At 35.5% G+C, this 22,501-nt stretch overlaps 2 protein-coding genes and 1 long non-coding RNA gene across 4 annotated transcripts; 2 read left to right on the forward strand and 1 right to left on the reverse strand.

Moving 5' to 3' along the window:
- The first annotated feature begins 1,530 nt into the window (after positions 1-1,530).
- Positions 1,531-2,843, forward strand: LOC110692885. The gene has a single exon (XM_021869963.1). It carries the CDS (start codon positions 2,117-2,119, stop codon positions 2,537-2,539), a length of 423 nt encoding a protein of 140 aa, XP_021725655.1. The 5' UTR covers positions 1,531-2,116; the 3' UTR covers positions 2,540-2,843.
- Positions 2,844-5,328: 2,485 nt separating this feature from the next.
- LOC110692854 (STS14 protein-like) lies at positions 5,329-6,525 on the forward strand. Its single transcript, XM_021869936.1, has 3 exons — positions 5,329-5,796; positions 6,241-6,312; positions 6,436-6,525. The coding sequence occupies exons 1-3, from the start codon at positions 5,329-5,331 to the stop codon at positions 6,523-6,525; spliced, it is 630 nt and encodes a 209-aa protein (XP_021725628.1).
- A 4,197-nt stretch (positions 6,526-10,722) lies between these two features.
- On the reverse strand, positions 10,723-16,286 carry LOC110692730. Of its 2 annotated transcripts, XR_002505519.1 has the most exons (8): positions 15,915-16,286; positions 14,870-14,958; positions 13,565-13,667; positions 13,086-13,145; positions 12,692-12,729; positions 11,804-12,606; positions 10,961-11,525; positions 10,723-10,880 (listed from the first exon to the last, which is right to left on the reverse strand). It is a non-coding gene; the product is annotated as an uncharacterized LOC110692730 (long non-coding RNA). The 2 variants fall into 2 exon arrangements; XR_002505518.1 differs by having other exon boundaries at positions 11,804-12,729.
- Positions 16,287-22,501: the final 6,215 nt, after the last annotated feature.

A 22,501-nucleotide genomic window follows, 5' to 3' on the forward strand; every position in this document is an offset into this window, starting at 1 on the left:
AGTATTAAAACCCTAGAGCAGTTAAAGATACAACATATAATTTTCTGTAACGTAAAGGCTACTCATGAGAGTGATGACTGATGTGGAACTGTGGCTCATCCTAGACCATAATAACCCATTAACATATATAATTCCTATATAAAATCAATGATATGGAAAAACAACTCTGGTCACATACTCACATTTGTGATTATTTGATTATTTTTCTTGACTCTTGTATGATATATAGTATCCATGATCTTGTAATGCATACCCCTACTTTCATATATCCCGGGCCGACTCAAATATTATGGGGTCTGTATTTAATACAATTGGTCATTTGATTGAGTCTTAGGTGATCCGTGTAGGAAAATGAATGAGTTATTATGAGCTGGATTTTCTTGAGAATAATCGAATTTATATAAATGATGTTTTCCGTCCAAACAAAATATACAAAAAAACACTATTATTCAAATGTTGGTTCTCTTACAATGTTGTCACTTTGGCGGTGATTGATTAGAAATAATCTCAACCCTCAACCCCCCTTACCAACCCACAACTCAAGGCCACAAAGCGAGGCCAATGCATTAAGCAAGCTCCCACATCTAGACGCGCAGGGCCATGGAGTGAGCCCCTAGCAAGATATATGAATTTATTGCTAAACACCTAGAGAAAGTAGCACACTACACACCATACAAGATTCAAAATCATTGAATTGGACACTACACAGTACACACCATATATGAATTTATTGATAATGATGTGTCCTTCAACCTGGATAATAAACAACATGATTGTGGGTCTTGCGAATTAATTAAAATCAAAGGAGTTTGTGGTTCTTAAAAGTTGTAATTAAGAAGCCAGCTAATTTTGTAGGCACCTTGATTCCCACCATCAGACTAGTATGATATAATAGACCTTTGTCACCAAATGAGGAAACTAGATTAAATTGTTGGTGGTTTAGACTAGATGGAAGAGTAAAAATTTCTATCCATTAGTTTTTCCCAATAAATGAAACATTAAATTTAATAGGATGTGGAAGATACTGTTTGGCTGAATATGGAAAAGAAAATTTTCATAGGAAGTCCCATTTGTTAGTCCTTGCTCTCCTAGATTGAATGGAGCTAAGTTAAACTAAACTGCACTGAAATGATCAGAACTAAACTGAACTGATGAAGTGATTAGAACTATATTGAACGTCTAAATTGAACTAAATGGAGTTGAGCTGAATTGCGTTGAACTAAAATGAAATTAAAAATGATCTTCATTAGTAGTGGTGGTATAAGTAGTAGCAATCTTTCACATGCATCTAGCTAAGGACCATAATGAAATGAGCAAAATTTACCTTAAGCTCCATAGGCATAAAAATTGAGTGTGTGTTTGAAACCGCCATTAAGTTACAATATTAAATTATAAATGTTTTTCTAAGAAAAAAAAAAAAGATGACTATGAATTTTCCTAGCATCAATTTATAAAACCCCTAGTTGGTTAATTCGAGTAAAGTTGATGAGTACACTAATACTCGTATTAATCAATATCTCTAATTCAACTCTTGACTAAAAGAGCTCAATTCCAAATTTTAATATCTTGGGCTAGCTAGATCAATGAAGCACAATTGTACTTTATTCTAATTTATTATGAATCAAATAATTTCAAACTTCAAACAAAGAAAAATAAAAACCCAAAAACATTGACTGGGCTTAGCATTAGTGTATAGAGTCTAAATAAATCCACTTGTATGACGAACTGGTCCATGCAAACCTATGTTAAAATCATGTTTTAAAATCTAGCTCTTATTGGACTCAACAAAAACGAGTCGGGTCAACCCGAGAATCCCGAATACCCACCCGAAAACAAATTCCTATAAATATGCCGAGACAGGCTAATTAAGAATCTGACAATGTCTACCCAAATCGTGCAACATTAATCTAAGAAAGAAGACGTACCAATATAATTATATGATTATGCAGCTTAATGTTATTGAGTAAATTCCAATCTTACAGGCAACCACTCCACTTTCATTAATTTAATCTGTTACCATATATCATCAATCGTCCTTAATTACCGGCCCTAGATTCAACTCTCCAGATCATTCTGTTATACCTTAATATATATTACTACTGCTACATACTATTACATGAAAATATTTCTTACAAATTTCATATATTATTTTCTCTCAAAACTTAAAATGGGTGGATGTGCTTCGTCTCAAAGGGACTACGGAAGGAAGTCTGGTAAGAGACCGGCTGCAAAGGTGATCAAAGTAATTCATTTAGATGGTCGAGTGAAGGAGTTCGAGCCGCCTATATGTGCTGAACAGATACTGTCTTGTAACCCTGGTTGCTTCTTATGCAGCTCCGATACGATGTCTATTGATTCGTACCCTACGAATGTGCCTGAACCTGAAGAGCTTCGGCCTGGTTTGTATTTTCTGTTGTCTAAGGCTCAAGAAAATAAGCCGTTTTCGCTTGAGGATTTGTGTGAGCTTGCTGTTAAGGCTAGTTCTAATCTTTCTATTCATGATCTTCAGCTGTCTTTTAGGCATTATGCTGTTGTTTGATTACTTTTTTTTTTGTTCTTTTATTTTTGTAGTAGTTCTAGTTGATTGGACTATTTAATTCAGATTAATTAGGATGATGTATATTGTATAGTTACGTTATTTTACATATTTCTTCGTATATTTTCTATTGTTGGGTCGTTCATCATAAACAATCTTACTACTCGCCTACTCGTAATTATTAGTCCTTGATTTGCCACTACTACACAAAATATGACTATGTTGAGTTAAATCCAATATTGGCTAGCTGTAAACCTCTTTAAATCTGTGCAAATCGGATCAGTTAAGAAGATTTATTTCTTATTAATTTCAAGAACACTCATTTTTGCTTTGTAACAAATATGGACTAACAACTAATTATTACAATATCCGAGTGTATAAGATGCACATTATAATGGAGTACTTAAATTTGATATAGAATCTAATCAACATTTTGATCACCCTTATTTAGTAATTCTCTTTAAATATAACATAAATACGAGTACTTAATTTGTTAGTTACAGTAGTTTAAACAACATTTTTTATTGGTTGTGTTAATAGAACAAGTTATATTGATAGACCCATTTTCATTTTTAGTTCTGCTAGATCATGCACATCGAGATTTGATTATCTTTCATTTAGGTTATATGACTGAGTAAATGGTATATACCTAGTACTCATACGTATATAACTTTATGGAAAGTTCATGTTTGTGATGAGGTAGTTGTAAAATAAAGGCTATTTTCATCGATTGACAATGTTTAAACACCTACACTAAAAGGCTTCTAATAAAGAAATACTGTGATTATCTTATTATTACAGAACTATAGCTATTATTTAAAAACGGAGGGAGTAGTACTATAGCTATTATTATACAATACACTTTCAATTGAAATGAGCAAAAGATATGTTTTAGTCACAATTTTAATATACATTCCCTACAAAAGTTAATATAAACTCTAAACAATAATAGTTCCGTACTAGTTTTGTACTCTAGTAATGTAGAATTTATAATGTAATACAATACTCATCTACTCAACGTATAGTAAATTAGGGTATCTGTATAATTAATTGATTGCTTAATAATAAATCAAGGACCATATTATATGATTAATATCTTAAATGGTTCAAATTAAAAAAACAAGTAGCAAAATGGGATTTGCAGAATCAAAGTCGTCGTTAATTAAAAAATTAAAATAAAAGAAGCAAAATCTGAAATCCCCAACCTAAATCAGCTGGCATGTTTATCTGTCACGCCTAGCAGCACACGCTCGGGAATCAGCTCACGTTCACATATACGAAGTATACTGTATTTACATTTGACATTGTTTGTGATTAGTCAACGACATCTTACATTTGATTGGGAAATTCCCTTAAGAAATGAAATTTGTTTCTCATGAGGCCATTTTCGTGAATAAATCAACAACTTTTTTATTATTATGAGCTCCACAATTGAATAAAGTTGAATAAAATTATTGGTTTATTTACGAAAATGTCATGTGAGAAACAAATTTTGTTTCTCACTATGAGAAATTGGGGCATCCTCCATTTGATTAAATGAAAGCATGGCAGCAGCTTGCGTTTCACCCCTACTCTTTGGAGGTACCGGAGGGGAAGGCGGTGGTATTGACACCGCAGTTGCCGTGTCCTTTTTAAGCAAATTGACATGCTTTTCTTATAAAATCGTTCTTATTTTGTTGATAATCTTGATTTATTTATTTATTTTTTTTTCATGAAAAAAATGATCCATCAATGTTACGAATTACTTTGTATATTATTTCTCACATGTTTGAGTCTCATTTTTTTTTTGTGTATTTCTATGAAAATAATTTTAAAAAACCACCACTTCTTTACTAACTATAATAATAAGTTTACAGTACTATCAACTCTACTACAGTTAATTAATATGCCTAAAACTCTATGCTGATCATATCGTGCACCTATGAAGGGAGAGTATTGGTTATGTGCAAATAAGAGCAACTCACCAGAATATTGGGCCTGATTTTGGGCTCAAGTACCTTGGTATTTAACTGAGAGTAATTGTCCTGACGGGCTTATAGATTTGTCTGTTTGGGCCTATAGAGGTAGGCTTTGGGTTTATAAATAAAAAAGCACATTTTTTTTTTTTTTTAATTTATGAGCTATTTTGGCCTCTTTCGGCTAGGCTAAAAAGTTCTTCTATTGAGTATTGAGTGATAAAATTTCATATATGGTTCATGAGTATTGCAAACTACTCTGAGGTTTGCAATATTCTTAATGAGGTTTGTGTATATTTTTTCTCCCTCTTAGCACAAGCACTACTCTGAGTTTCTCTCCTCCGCGTAGGAATGTAAGCGCTCATAGTACCAACAGTAACTTGTTTATCATTCAAGGTCGCGCAATCTATTGATGATCAGCTCTAACTCTAATGTCCCTTATCAATTATTATGATACTACATTCAACAGCACATGAAACAAAGACTTCTCTTCTTCACTGCAATAAATCTTAATATTGTATGTTAGAAATTAGACAATCATCACTGAAAATGAAACTCCTTGGAAATTAAGCATTGACATTTTAATCAGCTACACTAACGTTACTTGCACGTGATCAAGACACAAATCTTTGAACCCCCCACGTGATAACTCCTATATATACCATCAACTTTTTCAGCACCATTATCACATCTATAATTCACCTTTACGAAATTACAAATCTACCCCTTAACCAAAACAAACCAAGGACAAAATCGTAAATACAACCAGACAAAAACAATCTTATTAATATACCACTATCATTTTATCATCACTTTCATCCAATAAAACAAAATACAATGGTCCATCTTGTAACCACTCTACTGATTCTCTTGTTCATCTCATCGGCCTACGCCCAAGCACCGCCACCACAACCACCATTGGCAGGCCCAGCCCAAGAATACTTAGATGCACACAACCAAGCCAGGGCCCAAGTTGGGGTGGGCCCACTCAAGTGGAGCCCAAATCTAGAAAACGCGACGGCCCGTTTAGCGATGTACCAGAGGATCAAGTTCAACTGCCAATTTGCGGACCTTAACAAGAGCAAGATCAAGTACGGGGCGAATCAGCTGTGGGCCCAAGGTTCTTCGGTGGGCCCCAAAACAGCGGTGGACGCGTGGGTGGCGGAGAAGAAATACTATAACCACGAGAAGAACTCGTGCGAAGAAAACCGACAGTGTGGGGTGTACACGCAAGTGGTGTGGCGGAAGTCTGTGGAGTTGGGGTGCTCACAGACTAGTTGTGTTAAAAATGGGACGAGTTTGATTGTTTGCTTTTATAATCCGCCTGGAAATGTGATCGGTGAAAGCCCGTACTAAGCTTAGCTTATACTAATGTATGTAATTGATGTTTTGGTAATAATAATGTATTCATATTCCATTTCCACTTTCTAGTGAGTTCAGATTAATTGAGGGGTTTTTATTATTTATTTATTTTTTTAAAAAAAATTATCCTCTTGGACTGTGCGTTAGATCTAACTATCTGTACATCTCTCATGGAAAATGACTAAGAATTGTATCATTACGAGATGAATAATGCAGAGTCCCCTATTGATAGATTAGTCTACCATTTCATTTTATTTTTTTTTTATTTAATGCAACATCTATATACAATAAAATCTTTGTTGTTGCTGAGCTTGTTTCAATTAAATTAAAATTTTGAAAAATCGAAATAAATAATCCCACACATATTCTCTACATATCTTATCGCAGTTTTTGCAAAATCTTAGAGTAGAACATTGGGATGCAGCTCTGGAGGTTGTGAGATATTTGAAGAAAAATCTGGTATTTTGTTGCGTTCTAACGGTGCTTTATAGTTGGAAGGTTAGTGTGATTTAGATTGGGCGAGTTGTCCTCTCTCTAGACGCTCGCTGAGTGGTTGGTTAGTGCTTTTTGGTTTATCTCCAGTTTCGTAGAAAATCAAGAAACAACATAGGATTTCACGTTCCTCAGCAAAAGCTGAATATCATATTGATCGATGGCAGTGATGACTTGTGAATTAAAATGGTTGAAGCAACTTCTTAGAGACTTTAGTGTACACCATGTGAATGGGATGCGCCTTTACTGTGATAGTCAATCTGCTTTATATATTGCTCAAAATCATGTGTTTCATGAACAAACAAAGCATATATATTGAAGCATATTGTCATTTTGTAAGAGATGTCGCCATTACCAACAGTTTTATTAAACCTTCTTAAGTATCTGTTTGGGAAAGCTAAATTTGAGTTCCTTCTCCGGAAGTTGGGCATTCAAGATCTGTATGCTCCAACTTGAGGGGGTATTGGGCTATATATTTTAGGAGATATGATAATATTGTATATTATGATATACGAAGTATTATTTAGGGGGTATTGGGCTATATATTCTCAGACTCAATTATTTATACTATATAGCAAACCTAATATTGATGCTACCTTCTCTGCGTTATACCCTGGCCTTACTTACCCTACTACATAATTAGGAGGATTCATTAGGTTTTTATAATTTTTGTTAGGTGTGGGACCGCCTATACTATCAACTTTCCGCGGTCGATTCGTGGTTAGGGGGTTTCGTGGGTGAGGTGATCGATCCGTAAACGGGGGTGTCCGTTTGCAGGGGAGGAGGTTGGGTGGAGAAGGGGTGGTTGGGAGGCCGCTTAGTCAGAATTAATTAACATATAGAGATGGGAAAAGGAAAGGAAAGAGAAAAAATGAAAAAAAATGAAAAAAAAAATACTTGGACGAAACACAGGGTGACACGTGGCATGTGAATCTATAATACTGGTTACCAACCGATCAGGGTCAGTAAATCAAGGTGAATGCCTGTCAAAGGTGGGATTATTAACAATGAATGAACCAGTAAAAGGTGAGATTCCAAATTCGAATCAATTTTTCAAAAAATAAAAAAATTACAAAATTAAAAAACTATCCTACTTTGAATCTATTGTTATAAAACTAAATTATGGCCACAAGTACTTATTGAGATAATACAATCATATTTTTACATGTCATAATTAAACATTCTTAACCTTTCATGTTATCTTGTAAGAGTGGAAGACTAGTCTACACTGGATAGGATCACATGATTAAGAAAAGACATAGCCATGCATTATTTTTTTTGAATAGACATAGCCATGCATTATTTTGTATATATATTTCACAATTTTCATGCAAGTTGTACAATATTCACTAATAGATAGGAACTATATTTACACGCAAGTTGTACACCTTACAAATATTCACTAGATTTATATCTCATGGTGGTTCCAGTTAGGGATCCGACCGGAAAAAAATTTAAGTGAAAAAATGTCACTAATAGTTAATACACACATGAGATATAAATGTTAGTACAATAATTAATTTCTGTCAGAACTTAATAATTCCTAGATGATGATGATGAAGATGATGACGATGACTTTGTTATCTCAAGCGATGAAGATGATGAATCTAGCATCGACTCTAGTGACAGTGACGAGGATGATGACATCATGTATTATTAGATGATAGTAGTGATGATTCCAGCAGTGATAATAGTGATGACATTAATGAATAGGGAAATATGTTAATCTCCGTCGTTAAATTTGCTTATTATTGTAAAATCAAAATATGACTTGGTCTTATAATAAATCATTACTTTTTGTATAAAATTTTATTACATTGCACTATACTTGTAATTTATAATATCATGTCATGTTACTAACAACTATTTCAGGTGGTCATGGTGGGGGTAAAGATGGGTAATCGTCGAAGAAATCAAAGGGGAAAGGTAAAGCTCCAATGGTGATCGACTACTCCGACGAAGAAATGGAGGAAGCGGAGGCACATGGTTTGGGTGCCACTCAGGAGCCCACCTTCAGCCAACCACGAGATAAGACACAGCAGCATTCAGAGTTGTCGGTATTAGACCCTACTACGCTCTGGTACGTACGTGCATTTAATGAATTGGACTTATATTCTTATTCTCAAAAAATTAACCTATTTATTACTTCTAACAAGTTTTATATTACTTTTTGTTGATTATCATCTAACATTGTTGTTTCTCGTTTAATGTAGGTTTGATGATAACAAGGTGAGGAGTGTGGTCTCCGGTACGCTAATTGGATACTATCGAGACCCTAGGAGGAATTATGGAGAGGTTGATGAAGGAAAGAAACAACACTGGTGGAACTTGTTCAACGTATGCTATTTTTAACTTAGTCAATACATGTTTTATTAAGTGTATTGATTTCATAGAGTTTATAACTTTTAAAGTTTATCATTTGCAGAAACAATTCACATGGGCACCTCAATTGAACGAGCATGTGAAGCAAACTTTTGAAAGGAAGTTTGCAACTCGCCTACGTGACATGTTCTACAAAGTCACACATAAGATGAATGACGCCAAGCCATGCTTGCTCAATGAGGAAGTCCACAAGAAGATGATGGATATTGTTGCCACAAATCCGACGTATAAGAAGCGGTCGGCCCAAAATAGGAAGAAAAGAAAGGGCGGTTTCATGGAAAATGTGGTTGAACCAACCCACTATCAGGGTTCTATGTTAGCTATACAACATGCAAAAAGGATGGTAAGTTTGTTTAATAGGCTAGTAATTAAAATAGAAGGCATTTGTGTATTACTATGTATTGGTGGTGTGACATTTATAACGACGATTTTCTGCATGTATAATCAAAGGCGATGAAGAATCAAGACCAGTTACCAACAGCTCCTGAGCTTTTTCTGAAGACGCACTACAAGGATGTGCCTGGGAAAGGCACACTGCCAGCCAACACCAAAGCAAAGCAAATTGCGATAAGAACTTCAACATAACTTACAATCTAAACTTATTTGATTGATTTCATGAAAATGGGCAAAGTATAAGTCATTAAGGCCACATTTGGATGAATTTGGATGAAAATAGTTCCTAAAACTTAGTTAGTTGATTTTTTTTGTGATTTCAAGCCCTATACACCTTTTTTTTTAGGGAAAGCAGTCGCATAAATAATATTAAGAATCCATTTCCGCAAGTCGTAAGAGACTTTCCGGGAATGGGGCAAAACATACAAGCTCATTACCGGTGTTCACCTCATTTCTAGAAATTAAGTGAGCCACCGTATTTCCTCCACGTTTAACATGACTACAAAAAAACGAAGAGAAAGACGAACATAAACTAATAATGCTACTAACAAACAAGAAAACATAGTTAAAGCCAACTCTCTTAGCCCGTACTTTTTGAACCACACCAAGGGCGTCGCTCTCTAACCACACATTGTCCACATCAAAACGCTTGGCCAGTTCCAAACCATAGTACATGGCAGCAGCCTCCGAAACACTAAGATCCCAATTTCCTTTCAATCTTTTCATACTTGTAAATAGGATAGCACCATCATTGTTTCTAGCTACTACTCCCAGCCCCACCGTACCATTAGGCAAAATTGCAGCATCAGTGTTCACCTTTATAAGAAAGAAAGAATTCATTTGGTAAGAAATGAAGAAAATGGGCAAAGTAGAAGTCATTTCGGTCTTACTTGGATGAATTTGGATGAAAATGGTTCCTAAAACTTAGTTAATTGGTATTTTTTTGGTGATTTCAAGCCCTATACACCTAAAACTACCTATTATTGACATGTTATGAGAAAGAAAGAGTTCATTTGGTAAGAAATGAAGAAAATGGGCAAAGTAGAAGTCATTTCGGCCTTACTTAGATGAAAATGGTTCCTAAAACTTATTTAATTGATTTTTTTTTTTTGTGATTTCAAGCCCTATACGCCTTAAACTACCTATTATTGACATGTTATGAGAAAGAAAGAGTTCATTTGGTAAGAAATGAAGAAAATGGGCAAAGTAGAAATCATTCACTAGGCGAAAATACGAATTCCCCACCGGTTCAAACCCCCTATTTCACACCGGTTTTGAACCGGGTTGGATTTGGGGGGTGCTAAAACCCCATAGATTTTGCACCGGTTCAAAACCGGTGGGGAAAGGACTTTTCGCACCGGTTCTGGGTGAGAACCGGTGCGAAAAACCACACTTTTTGCACCGGTTCTTGCTTTGAACCGGTGCCAAAAGTCCCAAAAAATTATAAAAAAAACTTTTAGCACCGGTTCTGTTCCAAAACTGGTGCCAAAAATGCCCCAAAAAAATAATTTTTTCTTTTTTTTTTTTTTTTTTTTTTTTTTTTTGCATTTTTTTCACTTAAATTGATATATAAAGTTACATATTTTCATTATAAAAGGCTATAATATTACAATTTTCATCAAAAAAATAAATAATATACAATGTTACATAAGCACAAACAACATGGACATGCAAAAGGCTCTCCGGCAGACTAAGACTAATTAAGCTGGCATTAGAAGCATTCCGATCATAGCGTTAGTCGAGTGCAGCGACCTTTACTCCTGAAAAGCAAAATCACCATTACAACTTTCATAAAAGTTTAAGCTGACCAAGAAGACAGATATATTGCTGAAAAACTCACATCTACATCAGACATGAAAAAAAACTTTCCAAAGCTACAATATCCGATGTACACAGTTAAGATGTCACTGAACTTCTGCCTCATAATATGAATTAAATTCAGAACTTGAGATATCGATGTACAGTTGCTCACAAAAAGGAGAATGAATCCCAGAAGTCAGAACAAACCAATGAATCCCAAAAGTCAGAACAAACCAGAAGTCAGAACAGCCTGAAAACGAGTAATTAACTAAGTAAACATCAAAGAGGGATGAAAGTTGGAGCAAGATAATGCAAAGGGAGAAAATAAATTTCAAGATCAGATGGCTATTGAAAACTATATATTAGAAAGAACAAAATTTACACACCTGATTCGACATCTATAATCAGCATCCAAATTCCTGTACTCATTTTGACTTTCTTCCAAACCAAAAACCTAAGCTGAAAATTATATCTTAGAAAGAACAAAATTCAGAATAATATGCTTACTTGCACTCTGTTATAAGCAGGTCAATAGCTTTGTTCCTGTGTTTCTTGTTTCTGAGCAGGTCCTTGGGCACTGCTTCAAGGACTACTCTTGGTAAAATCTACACATCAAAAATCAAAGTTCATTTAAGAAAACAGATCATCCTATTAACTTAGACATTCCACAAAGAATAAATAAGTGGAAAGAGAATCTACTCACAAAGAATAAATAGTATAAATGTATTTTTCAAATTCATTATAGATGTTATATGCACTTAATTATAAATCCTGATACTAAAAAGTATGCTGAGCGGCAAAGATGAAGTGACATGCACTTAATTAGAAATTTGAATTTCATGACTCTGCAATAGGAAATAGGTACAATAAGCTGGCCTGTTACCTGAGCATTTCCTCTCAGTCTCAGCTCAGACATTCATCCTACATCAGCATTGTGTCTTCCCTCGAGAACTAATTTTGTCCCTTGACTGACCACATGTAAAATACAGTTAAAAAAGGGGGGGGGGGGGGAAGGTTTAAATACATGTAGAACCAATGTCAACAGGAAGACGATAAAAAAATCCTCTCTTCCCCTTTCTCTTCATCTCTCACACACACTGTTGAATATGTTCAAACACCCCATATATGTAATAATATGAAGATTTACAATAAATGAGAAGCCGCTAAGAGATACGCACAAAAAAAAAAAAAAAAAGAATCGAGTTGTGAGTTCTAGAAAATGGAAGGGAAATAAACTAGCAGCACAAACAACAGCAGCAGGTAGCTACAACTACATTAACTAGCAGCACATACAACAGCAGCCGCGCAGAAGTAGCAGGAACTAAATAGTTATATATCATGTCCATAAAACAATGGCTCCTTAAGAAACACATTTCAAGTCAAGAACACCTGATTTGGCTATATTCCACCCTACTATCGTTCTCCCTTTTCAAGGGGTAAGGCAGGGGAAAAAAAACAAGATATCAAATGCAGGCAAAGTAAGAGAATCACAGCCAAGACCACATTATAAGATACTTTTGAGATTATTTGGCAGAGCAAGCAACACCATTCTGAAGTTGATATCAAAGTAATGATTAGGAAGATACATCACACTTGCCTAAACAACATGCTCATTCACCAAGTCGACTTCATATGGCAAAATCATATGGAAGATACCTTAATTTGCCGAAGATGGTTTACAGCAACCTAACAATGAAGAAAGGAAAAAAAAGTCATTCAAAATCAAAAACTAGTAAACACTCAAGAAATCCTAAGCATAAATCAAGACTACCTCACTTTGCCTTCACGAACCTTGCAAAGATTGTTTTGCTGCAGGAATATGCAATATGAGAGCCAGGGCTTAAAGGAGATAAATTAATTACAACAATTGCATAGTTCAAGCACATTACATTTTTTATTTTATTTGCTTGATTTGACACCCGACGCTCAATCTCTCGTACAAGTCTCTCATACATTTTTTAATTGTATATTTTACTTGGTTAACCCTTATTAACGCAGTGTGCATTACAGTCATGCTCATTGTTTATCAATATGCAGCGTACATTTAGAAACCTCAGCATATATGATAAGATTAAAATGCAACATATATTATAAGATTTAAATGCAGCATACATTCAACAATCAAGTGAAAAATTCCTAGCATATCAATTGCATATAATTCATACCACAATTGAGCTAAATTTGTAGTCTTCAAGCTAAACTTGTGCTTCAATTCACATATGAATCTATAAAAAATTAAAAAGAAAAAACAAAAGTTATTAAGTAATTAATACCTACATACATTGCTAAAGAATAACACATCATTAATTAAACTAACAATTGCTAATCACTAATTTTTTAAAAAAATTTAGTAAATAATGTAATTTCACTAATTTATTAGTGTAAATCTACTGTTATGTGTGTCTCCTTATACATCCCAACTTGTACTCTACTCTATGTTTCCCATCCAAGATAAGTAAAAATTAGATATAAGAGCTAACCAAGTTCAAATATTGATTTTCTGTAAGAGTTAATAAGTGTGGAAGAAGGAATAATAAGTTTTAATTAGTTCAAATAAGGGTTAATAACTTAGATAAGTTCATAAGCGTGGGTAAGTTTAAAAACACCTAACAACTACTTCATGCTCTCTGGCCTTTCAGCTCACCTGTTTTGCTACAAAATCCATGCTTTCATGCTCTGATAAGTTACTACCAGCTTTCCTCACTACACATGCCATTGGAAACTGACCAACATTCTTATCTGGGAACCTGTTGTGTACAAAAGAGCATTACTATATCAGGCATTTTAGAATGATAAACATACAGAGAAAGAAATGAAATCACAAAGAGTTTGAGTAACATTGGTGGGATCTCACCCCATTGAAATGTCATTTTTTATAAAAGTAATAATTTTTGGGGTTAAATTGTTGTGTTATTTTGTTCCCTTATCCCATATAAGCTTATTTTTAGTGTCATATTAGTGATTAGTGAATTATTTCTTATGGCATTATTGTAGGGGTGAAAGTTCTGAGAAACACTTATTGCGGGTGGTTAAGTGAATTAGAAGTTGTTATTGAAGCTGAATACTGATAAGTAGTATGGAGAAGAGTAAAGTTGATGGTAATGTCTCTTTTAGTGGTCACATTAGTCATGGACTCTCTTTCTCGATTAGTGAGAACAAAACAAATGTACATAATCCTAAAGATGCCGAGGTTTCTACTGTTTCGTCTGAAAGGTTTCACTTTGCTAAGCACTGTTAGGAGCGATCTGAGCTCATAAACTGGACAAACCTCTAATGGAAAGAGGAAAGAACTAGATTATTCATCTGTGATGGCAGAAGTCTGTCATGAAAGTCATACAAAAAGGGGGCCTGACCATAATAAGCTACTCAAAACTGATTCAAAATCATCTAAAGAAAGTGGTGAAGTGGTTCAGCTAAGTTTAGTTGATTTCACTGATCCGAAACCATGTCAGTCCTCCAATGAAGATTTGGTTGAGAGGAAACCATTTCTAACTCAGTCACATGAATCAAAACTGTAGATAATCAACAAATTACTGCAACATCAACAATATATGTATCCTTCACTATTGCAACATTGCATATAGGAGAAAAAAATGAAGTCAAAATTGAAAATAGAAATAAAATGCAAACAAGAATTGAATTATAACTCGGGCATGAACTATAACTCGGGCATTTGATGATTTCCATTTCCATAAATGAATGTTACTAACATACAACAGCTGCATTATAGAAAGGGGGAAAATGAACGATAACTGAGCTATAGAATATCTTCTACTTCTACTGCCTAGTCCCTACCTAGCTACAAATTTCCTAACATTTTCGAACAAGATTTATTATAGCCTATCTGAAGTGGTAAAATTGAAATTATAAGCAGCTAGATGACAGAGGAATTTTAAAAAGACAATTACAGATGCACAGGGAAGCCTTAATAGCCGTTACAATCATTTACCTTGGTGACCTGAAAGAGAGACACTTTCCGCAAGATACAAGCTTTAGCAATGAATGGGGTCTTCGTGCCCGAATCTTTAAGCTTGATAACTGCAGACATTAATGAAATGGTAATCTATTAGTATAGTCAGAAACAATTCTAAAAACATCCTTGTTTAGGAAACTGAACAAGGAGTGTAACACACCAATGAATGGTAGGTAAGTAGATTCAGAGCAATTTAATTTGTTTTTAATACACTTCAAATGAACTACTTTTTGAAAAAGGATAATATGGGAAGATGAATAGCGTAAAAGCTATCTCTTTTAAACTAAATTTAATAAGTGGGCAATTCAAAATGAGCATCTCTTCAAAAAAATGCAGACAATTATTAATACATAGGAATTATAAGCAGACCCTCCATCATGCTCAATTTCAAGCCCGAAATAATATCTTCGTATGATTATATCATCTGCACAATTTCAATGCTTCATAGCAATAACAACAACACTTACATTAGTCTGTCCTCCATCTATAAACAGAATACTACTACTAAACCACATATGTAGTCCAAAATTCTTGTTAATCATATAAAAGAGGTCAAATGTAGTTAATTAGCAATTTCCCAACAACCACTGCAGCAAAGTCAGTTATTTCCATGACACATACAAAACAAAAGTCAGTAGAAGAGGGCATGAATTCTATCTGAAATCCTCCTATAACATTCAATGGCAGTTCAGGAGAGATTTATGATTCATCTATTGTCAGAGCAAAATTTACCAACTGTTATCTAACATCATTTACTAGCTAATAAGTTGAGGAAATCAATGTTTGTAATTTATGAAACAATGGAAAAGGTCAGGAAATACCCACTTCAATCATGAATCCTAAAAGAGGAAGTATAACTAACAGTAATAGAGGGTTTGACCTCAACCCAACCCAACTGTCACAACATAATCCACCCAAAATCTCAAAGCAAACCACAAAGAACAGAAAACCCTAAATCAACGACTAACCCTAGATTGCGAAGCTATTCAATAGATTAGGAAGACCACGAAATATTTCTTACCTCGAAGCTGCTACAATGGAGTTGGAAAGCTCGGAATGCGCTTCAATGGAGGTCATAAAGCTCGACAGAATGCGCTTCAATGGAGGAGAGCTAGAAAGAGAGGAGTTGCGCGGCAATGGAGGTGAGAAAGCTCAGAATGCGCTTCAATGGAGGACAACTATGGTGAAAATTCGGACCTATGCGTGAAGGAGATCAATGGTGAGGGTAGGCGAGAACGAGAGAAGGAAGATTAATTGAAGGGGAAAGCAAGGGAATGAAATAAACTGAAGGAAGAAGAAGAGTATTTCACGAATTAAGGCGGTTTTTTTATTACTTTGGGCACCGGTTCGAACCGTTTGGAAATATAATTTTCCCACCGGTTTGGGTTGAACCGGTGGCAAATCCCTTTTCCCTCTTTTTTTTTTTTTTTTAAAAAATACACATTTAGCACCGGTTCGAACCGGTTTGAAAACCAACATTTGGCACCGGTTTATAAGGAACCGGTGCGAAAAGGGGGGTGCCTTTTTCAATTTTTCTACTAGTGATTTCGGCCTTACTTGGATGAATTTGGATGAAAATGGTTCCTAAAACTTAGTTAATTGGTTTTTTTTTTTTTTTTTTTTTTTTTTTTTTTTTTTTTGTGATTTCAAGCCCTATACACCTAAAACTACCTATTATTAACATGTTATGAGAAAGAAAGAGTTCATTTGGTAAGAAATGAAGAAAATGGGCAAAGTAGAAGTCATTTCGGCCTTACTTGGATGAATAATTTGGATGAAAATGGTTCCTAAAACGTAGTTGATTGATTTTTTTTTCTTTTTTTCTTTTTTTTTTTTTTTTTTTTTTTTGTGATTTCAAGGCCTATACACCTAAAACTACCTATTATTGACATGTTATGAGAAAGAAAGAGTTCATTTGGTAAGAAATGAAGAAAATGGGCAAATTTTCGGCCTCACTTGGATGAAAATGGTTCCTAAAACTTAGTTAATTTGTTTTTTTTTTTTTTTTTTTTTTTTTTTTTTTTTTTTTTTTTGTGATTTCAAGCCCTATAATCCTAAAACTACCTATTATTGACTTGTTATGAGAAAGAAAGAGTTCATCTGGTAAGAAATGTAGAAAATTGGCAAAGTAGAAGTCATTTCGGCCTTACTTGGATGAATTTGGATGAAAATGGTTCCTAAAACTTAGTTAGTTGTTTTTTTTTTTCTTTTTTTTTTTTTTTTTTTTTGTGATTTCAAGCCTTATACACCTAAAACTTAATGAGGAAAAAAGAGTTCATTTGGTAATAAATTAGAAAATGGGCAAAGTAGAAGTCATTTCAGGCTTACTTGGTTCTATTTTGTTGAAATTGCTTACTTTAACTTAGTAAGTTGCTCCTTTTCATATGTATATCTTGTTGGAGACGTACCAGAAGAAAGTTGAATAAGCAAGCACTCAAGGGATTCGGACGAGCCCGAATAAGTTGTATTGGGAAATTGTGGGTGGTCACAACAAGAAGCACGACTAGAAAACAGGCAATCAACGACGGAAAAAATCCGTCGGAAGACCCTGAAATTCCGTCGGAACGCATCGTCGGAAGACCCTGAAATTCCGTCGGAACGCATCGTCGGAAGACCTTTTGTAGGAATTTCGCGATATTCCGTCGGAAAGGTCTATTCCGACGGAATTTCCGATGGATTATGTTCTGTCGGCGCTTTTGTTGAATGTAGGTGAAAATCCGTCGCAAGTTTCCGACGGAAATTCCCGTCAGAGTAGGATATGTTCCGTCTTCCATCGGTGGGGGAGATATTCCGACGCAAATTTCCGTTCCGACGGAAATTTCCGTCGGAAAAGGTATATTCCGACGGGAAATTCCGTCGGAAAAGTAAATAAAAAAAAATTAAAAAAAAAATGCACCACATTCCCCACCCAGATCTACCCCGCCACCAGCCCACACCACCCACCCATCAGCCCACCCACCAAACCTCCCCCACGCCACGCCACCCCACCCCACCCAGACCCAGGCAGCCCACCCCACCCAGACCAGACAGCCCACACCACCCACCCATACAACCCACACCACCCACCCATACAACCCACACCACCAAACCTCCCCCACGCCACCCACACCACCGACACCACTAGAATAGCCCACCCACCACCACCGAACCACCAGAACAGTCCACCCACCACCACCGAACCACCGGAACAGCCCACCCACCACCACCGACACTAGCACACCACCACCATTAACCCTTAAAACCGGAAAAAACCCAAAAAATTCAAAAAAACCAAAATTAAACAAGAAAAATTAATAGAAATGTACAAATATATAATTATCTAATAAATTTTATAAATTAACATTACAATTACATATACAATTAACTAGATCTAAACATTTATTCAAAAAAAAAAACATCTAAATACAAACCTAACTTTCAAGATCTACAATTGATGTTTAGGTTGTTATGATGAAACCGAGTCAAGCCTGGTTTCGACGCCGAACCTCATTCGTTCCTGGAAAATTCGTCGGAAAACTTGAGCCGCGAGTGAGGGAATGAAGCCATTTATGGGTTGCGGTGAAAGCTCCGGTGAGTGAGTGAGGGAAGCCTCGTTGCTGTGAAAGAGGAGATGAGGAGAGAGAAAGAGAGGAGGAGAGGAGAGAGAAAGAGGAGGAGGAGGAGGAGGAGGAGGGGAAGAGAGGAGAGGAAGGTATGCAAAACGGCTGGGAGAGAGAAAGAGAAATGAAAAGGGAAGGGGGTAGGGGTCCGGTTTTAGTGTGAGAGTTTGATTTTTTTTTTTTTTTTTTTTTTTTTTTTTTTTACAAAAAAAAATTCCGTCTGAAAATGCCTAAGTTCCGTCGGAAATTTCCGACAGAATTAAAATCCGTCGGAAATTTTCCTACAGATATAAAACCGTAGGAAATTATTAGGTTCCGACGGATTATATTCCCTCGGAATTTAAATCTTCCGACGGAAAATTCCGTCGGAAGCAGTAAATTCCGAGGGATTAAAAATCCGTCGGAATATTTCCGAGGGATTATCCGTCGCAACTAACATTTTCCGACGGAATTTTTTGACAGACCAAAATTCCGTCCGAATATTCAAATTTTCCAACGGAAAATACGTCCGTTAGAACAAATCCGTCGAAAAACAACCTATTTCTAGTAGTGAAGGGTCGTGTAAAGGGACTTGGCCAAAGTGCAGAGCTGTACTATGGCAAGAGGATGGGTCGAGTTTCCACGTTTTCACAGCAGTACACGCCTTCCGTTGTTTCCCAGATGCAGGATCAGATGTAGCATAGGGTGCAGGCTCTTCGCAGTGAAATCTGGAGTGAACTAGAAGTCGAGATGGAAGCCCGATTTGAAGCCCAAATGGCCGCAATAGAGAGGAGAAACTAGGAGAAGTGGGATGAGTTTATGCGTCGTTTCCCGAGCGACACATGTTCCACCGTTCAACCTTATAGTCGAGACCCAGGGACGACCCGGGTAGTGGCGGTGCAGGCAGGGTACTCCGGCTATAACTTAGCATTTGTGTATGTAGTATGTATAGTAACTTAATTTGGATTATGTTTTATGGTTGCACACAATATATATATATATATATATATATATATATATATATAAATATTTCCGTAATTAAATCTTGAATTTAATTTTATCTTGAATTAGGTGTAAGAGGTATAGGTTTCGAATGGTGGAAATTCCAGGTTTGTTGCGACGGAAAAATAATCCGTTGGAATATGGCGACGGATTTTCAAACGCTTAATTCCGTCGGGAAATCATATATTTTATGAGGGAAAAAATCCGTCAGAACGTTGCGACGAAAATATCCGTCGAAATGATCTGACGGATTATATTTCCGTCGCAAAAAAGTAGACCTTCCGACGGAAATAATCCATCGGAAACTTCTGTGGTTACAACAGATTTTTCCGTCGGAAGAGGTATATTCCGACGGAATTTTTTTTCGTCGGAAATTTGCGACCGAATCTCAAATTAAGTCAAATTATGCGCTGATAGATTTAAATTCGTTGGAAATTCCGTTGGAATATGGTCTTCCGACGGAAAATCCCTTGGAAAAAATGAAATTTCCTACAAAATGTTTCGCGACAGAACATTCCGACGGAAAGATGATTTCCGACGGAATATCAAATGAATTCGACGGATTTTTTCCGTTGGAATCAAGCTGTTTTCTAGTAGTGATAATGTCTTTAATTTGCATGATTCCACGGAAGTAGGTTTGATTGATTAGGGGGAAGCCATTGACAACTTAGAAGAGATCTTTGGTATTTATATATGGGGTGTACCTTTCATTGTGAACATATATATCATTGATTGGTTGGGGGTAGGAATTTGTCTTGTATTAATTATGTTGGTGGTGATAATTAATTCTAAATACTAATTTTGATTTAATTTCTTATTTATTTTAGTAGTTTGATAATTACTACCTATTTTGATGGACTTAATTATTTATACTCTATGGCAACCCAATATTGATGCTACCTTCTCTGTGTGATCAACCTTTACTTACCTTACTACATAATTAGGAGGATTCGTTATGTTTTTATTATTTTTGTTAGGTGTGCGGCCGCTTATCAACTTTATTGGGGTGGGGCGGCCGATTCGTGGTTGGGGTGTTTTATGGGTAAGGTAATTGGTCCGTAAGCGGGGGCGTCCGGCTGTAGGGGAGGAGGAGGTTGGGTGGAGAAAGGGTGGTTGGGAGGCCGCTTGGTCAGAATTAATGAATGTACGGAGATGGGAAGGGGAAAGGGAAAGGAAAGAGGAAAGATAAATAAAAAATGAAAAAAATGTACTTGGACGAAATACAAAGTGACATGTGGCATGTGAATCTATAATATTGGTTACCAATCGATCGGGGATCAATAATCGAGGTCAATAATACCCGCCAAAAGTGGGATTATTAACAACGAATGAATCGGTAAAAGGTGAAATTATTAATTAGAATCAATTTTTTTTTTTAAAAAAAAACAAGTAAAAAACTATCATATTTAGAATCTCTTGTTATAAAGCTAAAATTATGGCCACAAGTACTTATTGAGATAATACAATCATATTTGTGTATGTCATAATAATTAAACATTCTTAATCATTCATGTTAACATGTTACTTCCTCTATCCCTACCTATTTTTTTGCTCCATTGGACTTAGCAGAGTCTCCAAGACGCATTTTGTAACGTAAATACTTCCTCTGTTTCTTATTAATCACAATAGTAGGCCTTACACAAAGTATTAGGAAATTTATAGGGTAGGGATTATAGGGTAAATTTTATAATATAAAGTATAGTTAGTGAGAATATATTTTATTATTAGTAGGAGAGAGAAATAATAAAAAAAAAGTAGTATAAGTGGGGTTTGTATGAGAGAGAAATAATTAAATATTTATACAAGTGGGGTAAGTGGGAGAGAGAAATAATAAAATAGTAGTGGGTCCTTACTAAAATAGGAAATATTGCAACTATTATGAAACGGATGTAAAAGGAAAGTGTTGCGATTATAACGAAACGGATGAAGTAACTTTATTTCATTACGCGTAAAAATTATAAAAACTTAATATTAATTAAATATACAATGAGACGAATCTAATAAGACCCACATGACTATATTACCTCTTATTGATTAATGGAAATTTATGGTCAAAATTATTAAAGTTTTACTCCATTATTTGCAATGGGGCTAAAAAATAGGGATAGAGGGAGTCTCACGTAAGAGTGGAAGACTAGTCTACACTGGATAGGATCACATAATTAAGAAAAGACAGTAGCCTTGCATTATTTTTTTGGATAGACATAGCCATGCACTATTTTGTATATTTCATAATTTTCATGCAAGTTGTACAATATTCACTAATAGACAGAAATTATATGTACATGCAAGTTGTACACTTTACAAATATTCACTAGATTTAAAGATTTATCACGGCTACCATGAAACTTCAAAAGGATTTTATAATGGCTTTTTTGTCAGAAAGTACCTAATAAATCTACATTTTGTGAGAAACTATCTTATAAAAAAATGTTGTAACAAACTATCTAATAAATGGTAAAATATTGTAAGATACTACCTTTAGCTAATTTTCCATCGTTAACTTGATTTTATGGCATTGACCCAACTCAAAACACCCCAAAAACCACCACGGGGGTTGGTGTTCAAGGTGGTAAGGTTTTTTTTTCGGGGTGGTATTTCGCTAGCTGAGAATGCAAAGACATTCGCATTTTGTCGTAACAAATCTACTAAGTGGCATCGCAAGTCAAGATCCATATCAGACCCTACCTTGACAACTCGACCTGGAACACCCGACTGTAATTCAATTTCGACGGTTTCTCCTCCTGGCAAGGGACGGGGCACCGACATTGGCCGTGTATCAAAATTATCCATGGACAAGTCATGTGCAGATGGGTTTCTTTATTTCTATTTTTTGACCCCCACTGTCAACAGGTAACTGCCGAGATGGTTGTTTCAAGGCAGTCACATAGCATTCTCTAGCCATTGACTGGCTTCCTCCAACACGTTCTAAGAGGCCTACATTTGATACGTATATCATCGTCAAGTGGTATGTGGACGAAAACCTGCACGTCATGGATCATTGGCCTGCCAACAATTGCATTATACG

This window comes from Chenopodium quinoa, unplaced genomic scaffold (genome assembly GCF_001683475.1).
Source record: "Chenopodium quinoa cultivar QQ74 unplaced genomic scaffold, ASM168347v1, whole genome shotgun sequence".
NCBI classification, from domain to species: Eukaryota; Viridiplantae; Streptophyta; class Magnoliopsida; order Caryophyllales; family Amaranthaceae; genus Chenopodium; species Chenopodium quinoa.

Excerpts from the sequence above, each read along its gene's own strand:
- LOC110692885 (XM_021869963.1), top strand. The coding sequence starts at position 2,117 with ATGAAAATATTTCTTACAAATTTCATATATTATTTTCTCTCAAAACTT.
- LOC110692854 (XM_021869936.1), top strand. The coding sequence starts at position 5,329 with ATGGTCCATCTTGTAACCACTCTACTGATTCTCTTGTTCATCTCATCG. Across the intron at positions 5,797-6,240 it reads AAAATGGGACGAGTTTGATT|TTTTTGCAAAATCTTAGAGT; the intron begins GTTTGCTTTTAT and ends ATCTTATCGCAG. Across the intron at positions 6,313-6,435 it reads GATATTTGAAGAAAAATCTG|TTTCGTAGAAAATCAAGAAA; the intron begins GTATTTTGTTGC and ends GTTTATCTCCAG.